Below are 5,576 nucleotides of genomic sequence, written 5' to 3'. Positions count from 1 at the left end.
TTAATCTCACGTTATTGGTTTAAAATACCTTTGTCACATGTTGCTGAGAAAAGGCAAGTGATAACTTTAAGAAGGAATTAAAGATAAAATTGTTTATTAAAAATATTATAAATGTTCTCATATTGTAGTTTTCAACGTATTCTCGACATAATTTAAGTAACATACGGATTCAACGAGACATTGAGAGCATGAATATGGTAGTCAGAAACAATCTGATCGATCATAATTTTTGGAGAGTATGACAGTACTCCTCAGCAACACAACAGTAAATTATTAGAAGTCGAATTATAGAGAAATCCCACAAATTGACAGAAGTCATTTTACTCGATGATTTAATTTTGGTCATACATTACACAGAAAATTAAACAGAAGCAAAGTCCGAGTTTATTGATTATGATCATATATAAATGAAGTTGTAGCAAAAACTTCATTTCCTCGTAGGCCCAAGGAAGGACATTTATTTACTGGTGGGCGGTACTAGCAGGCATATGAAGAGTAACATGAGGTTCTCCCAATGGACAGAAGACGACCTTGTAGTTAGAGCCAGCGGGACACGTAAAAGTACTTGTTGGATCATCCTGAGGGTAACTATAAGAATCATGGCACCTATCCTTGAAGAACCTTGAGTAGTTTGTGGGCCCACAGCTTCCTTGCCCATTGGTGCAGCAATACTCATTCGTCTTAAACACAGTGCAGGGGTTGTTGCATCCCCCAGGTGCCCTTAATGGCCCCGGGCACTGCCCATTGATATCAGCGCTGCAACTGATTTTGTGACACCCACCGTTTAGAGGGTAGAAGTCCATCGGAATGTTGAACCCGTCCACCAAAGAGATGTCGTAGAAATCCTGGTTGCCAAATTGGTTCAACGCGAATTCCGCAAGTGTGTTGGGAGGGACCCCCCAGCCTTGGCAATTGAGGCCGCCCGTGCAGTCTCCCGTTTGGCAGCGGCCGCGGCCGCTGCCATCAAAGTTGCACCCGGTGCGGCCCCATATACGGGCCATGGCAGTGCCCGGGTTCACCCAGAGGTTCCACGTTTGGCCACGGTCCAGACGCCGGCCTCCACCCGGACTCGCCGCGGCCCACACCGTGTAGGGGCAATTGTTGACGATCTCGAAGTTTGCTGCATGTGTTGTGGCCAAAGATAAGGCCAACGTTAGCAGAGAGCACAGTGCCAAGTAAACCATTTGGCTGATGTTAAGAGTGCAAGTGTAAGTGTGTGAATTGGAAGAATGGTAATGGTCTTTATATAGAGAACTTTTATGTTCTATGGATTGAAATTAAGGGAGGGCAGCTATCGCTTTTAAATTAATATATGTGGAAATTAGTGGCTTTGTTTGGAGGCGGCTATCCATCTTGGTCAAGTCTTCGTGAAGATAACGATCACGCCAAAAAATTAAGTGATGTCAAGTCTTAGGTAGTTGTAAATTTTAATGTTACGCACATATATAATTGAGGGTAAGATTATATGTGTTACAGTATTATTTGATTTTCATGTTGATACCTGCATGACTACATGTGTTCTTAATATTGAGTGGGATACTCCTAAAGTATACGTAAAAATCCCCATAAAACAACATATTGCGGAACAGTGGTCAGTGTGGAAATCATAAGGCCAAATGAGACTTTTGCCTTAGGCTTATAAGAGTTTCATTTTTTTTATATTTTTAATATTTTTTTGTCAATTTAAATTATTAAGTGGTAAATTTTGTTAAAATATGATTTATTATTTGTAATCATTTTTTTATTAATAAGATTAAATAATCTTAAGTTATGAATGTAATGATTATCGTAAATCATTTATCTAAAATTTTAATTTTATTTCAAAATATTAAAGAAAATTATTTTATATCTATTTTATATTTAACCTCTCCTTTACCTAAAAAAAATCTATTAAAATTAGTACAAAATTTAAATTTAATGTCTATGATTGATATATAAAAAAAGATATTTTGGCCATCACACATTTAGTTAAAATATTATTTTATGTTGATATTTTGTATATATAAATTAATTTAAATCTTTAATTGAGTCAATTTAAAATTTAAATAATATTTAAAATACCAACTCACAAATTTTTTTTAAAAAATTAACAAATTTTATTAAATTAAAATTTAAAGTAAATTTTATTTTAGATTTTATAATCTTTATATACAACTCTTACTAGAACATAATGAGAATCCCTTGATTACAATCTCCAATCAAACAAAATCAACTAAGTCATCAGAGGACATAAAGAAAAGTGATTTTATTTTCACACCTCTAAAATAAAGAAATTTATTAATTTATTACCAGAAATAAGTTAACAAGTTATAACTATAAATTTCCTTTATTAATTTTAAAAGACAATCAAGTGTAAGTTAACAAATCTCAAAACAAAAGAGATATTGAACTTATATATCTCTCTCTATATATTGATAATCCCTAACAATATCTTAAATAGAATTTTATTGACAATCTCTATAATAATTATTATTGCTGAAACAAATTTTTCAAAATTAAAATTGTTTAAATTATATCTAAAATCAACAATGTTACAAGATAGATTGAATGAGTTAACTATTTTATTTATTGAAAGTGAAATATTAGAATTCCTTGATTATAAAACTCTAATAAATGATTTTGTAGCTAAAAAATTAAAAATTAATATAAAAATTGATATTTTATATAATATATTAAATTTCTTTAAAATTTTTATAAAAAAAAAATTCTTTTAACATTTTCGTCCTAGGCCTCAAAATATATCTACACCACCTGCGAGAAGGCACGGGACAAGTAATATAATTGCTCAAGAATATTTAAAAGTGTGTAATGACTTAAAAAGTTATGTAACTTCTTAAAACGATTATATAAATTAAATGTTTTAATATTTTGTCGTATTTCCCTCTTTTCACGTAAGAAATTGTCCTCATCCATCTACATACATCTCCCTGTATGACATTTCTATTTAGTATGTATTGGAGTTTTGTTTAAAAGGAATTTGCGTGATTTTACTGCACTGATTGTTTTAGGTTGTTATTAGTTCAGATTGGCAAGATCAAAAGTAACTCTACTGAAAAATAAAATCAATCGAAAAATGCTAGATAAACACTCAAAGTGTTATCCAACACCTAAAGAGAATTAAAAAAAAAAGAAAAATATAAATATGATAAGATGAAAGACATATAAAAAAATAAAAATAGTGATAAAGGTTTAAAATAAAAAGATAATTTGTGTATCATCATTTAAATGAATTAGAGTAATGGTGCAAACGTCACTAAATACGTGGCTTTTAAGTGTTTGCCATGTTATATTTTTTATAAATTGGTTTGATTAAAATAAATTTATTTAATATATAAACTTATTTGAGTAGTTTTTAACTTATCTCTATAGGTTAATTGAACCAATTTATAACTTATAAGGTATTAGATTTTTTTCTATTTTAAAATTTTCATCACTAATATACTTAAAATCCTGTTTGGAAAATATAGTGGAATGTAATTTACTTTGGTATATAAATATCTTTATTTTTATCATTCTACATTTATCAATTATTTGAATAAATAATTTTTCTAAATACTTTCTCTTTAAAAAAATCATCAAACACTTTTAATTCAATAAATTAGTTTAATAACTTTAGCTTTCAATTAATAGTTTTCAAATTTTCAACTATGTTTGCCAAAGTCTAACATAGTCGTTCTTATAATCTAATAATTCATAATAACCAGTGCTGAATTGCTACACCCCATTGCAAAATGTTTAACGGATGCGCACATAAATCTGACCTTCAAAACAAAACTGGATAATAACAAATGAACATTATTCGAACTTTTTGTAATGAATCATAAATCAACTCCCTAGGACTCTAATAACAAGAACTCTTTTGGGACATGTGAATTAATTTATGTAAATGTTTATTACTTATTTTGGGACATCTCAGCAGGCAGAGATCCGCGCCCAAAGCCCCCAATTAAGAACGTCTTTATTTGGTGATAAATAATACACATATCAAAGTATTCAACAATAACACAAATAGGAATCACGAAATTAGAGAAGGAAAATAAAAATAAAAAATAAAAAAAAAGTAGTTGATGATGTTGAATTAATTAAGGGCAAAACACAACCCTATAATCGGATCCCATGCAAGTGAACATGCTGGTTGCATCGTCCATAGGGTAACTGTAGGCATCAGGGCACCTCTCCTTGAAGAACTTGGAATAATCTGTGGGACCGCACCCAGCAGCTCCGGTGCTACAACAGTACTGAGTCGTATTGAAAACCGTGCAGGGGTTGTTGCAGCCGCCAGGAACCTGGAGCTGAGTGGGGCACTCTCCGATGATGTCGGCGGCGCATTTAACGGAACTGCAGTTGTAGGTCGGGGTCAGCTGTAGGGGAACGTTGAAACCGTCGACGAGGGAGATGTCGTAGAAGTCGAGGTTGTTATACTGGTTCAACGCGAAATCAACGACCGTGTTCGGGGGTGTACCTGTTTTGTTGCACTCCAGAACACCCTCGCAGTCGCCGGTGAGGCACTTCCCGCGTCCCGCGTTGTCGAAGGTGCAGTTTGTTCGACCCCAGATGCGTCCTCTTGTTGTGCCGTTCGTCACGCTGATGTTCCACGATTCGCCAGGGTTAAGCCTTGCGCCGCCGCCGGGCACGGCAGCGGCCCACACCGTGTAGGTGCAGTTATTTGTGATGTTGAAGTTCGCTGCCTGAGCTGCGGCGACGCAGCTCATTGCGATGAAGAGGAAGATTGAGAGGCTTTTCGTGACGGCCATTGTAAATTAATTGCCGTTCGTTAAAGAAAAAAATGTTAACAGGTGAGATTGTGTATATTATTTTTATAGGGTTGATTTGGCATTGATATGTTGGGGAAGCAACATGGTTCGTTTTTGACAAATTCATCTGGTGATGCCATGTGGCAGATATAAATTGTGGACTGAAGACTAGTCATGCAATTTGAAATCTAAATAACTGAACATGTAGAAAAATATAGATGCTTGGCAAAATAAGTCACGTTAATATATTGAAACGTGGTTCGAGCCGTGTGATAGTGGAAAGCTGGGTAACTTAACTAGCTATATAAGGGTCTCGGATCTTGTATTCATCTACGACTGCGAAAAAGGAAAAGAAAAACGATTTTGCATTGCACCCAACTAAAAAAGATGATTTAAGAAGAGAAGAAGTTTTTTTTTAAAAAAAAGTTTACTTTTCCTCCGACGTTACAATGAATGAATATGGGAACAATAATTTCAACCCACTCTGAATGTTGAAAATGGAAATACGCAAACGTGAAATAGTAGCAGCCGATGGCAAACTAATTTCAACACGTAAGAAGTAGCTTATCTACGTACGTACGACATAATTAAAATAATTATAACATAACATAAAATTAAGAAGTCTACACAAAAAAACGCGTATATCATTTACACAAGAAAGTTTGGCCTCTAACATCTGTAAAATAAGCATCACATGTACAACGTAATTAACGGCACTTCCTCTCTTTTTTTTTTATATAGATAAAAACTTTTTTATTAGTTTTTTTTATATATAAGTCTATTTTTTAATTTTATATAAAATGTCCTTAATTACTCCATAAA

The 5,576-nt window shown here is 33.3% G+C and overlaps 1 protein-coding gene across 1 annotated transcript; it reads right to left on the bottom strand.

Annotated features, from left to right (window-relative positions):
- Positions 1-261: 261 nt before the first annotated feature.
- Positions 262-1,218, bottom strand: OLPb (PR-5b protein). Its single transcript, NM_001248948.3, has one exon. The coding sequence runs from the start codon at positions 1,182-1,184 to the stop codon at positions 462-464; it is 723 nt and encodes a 240-aa protein (NP_001235877.1). The 5' UTR covers positions 1,185-1,218; the 3' UTR covers positions 262-461.
- Positions 1,219-5,576: the final 4,358 nt, after the last annotated feature.

Source organism: Glycine max, chromosome 1 (assembly GCF_000004515.6).
Source record: "Glycine max cultivar Williams 82 chromosome 1, Glycine_max_v4.0, whole genome shotgun sequence".
NCBI lineage: Eukaryota > Viridiplantae > Streptophyta > Magnoliopsida > Fabales > Fabaceae > Glycine > Glycine max.
The sequence above is the reverse complement of the archived record's forward strand: the minus strand, read 5'-3'. Positions and strand labels throughout refer to the sequence as shown.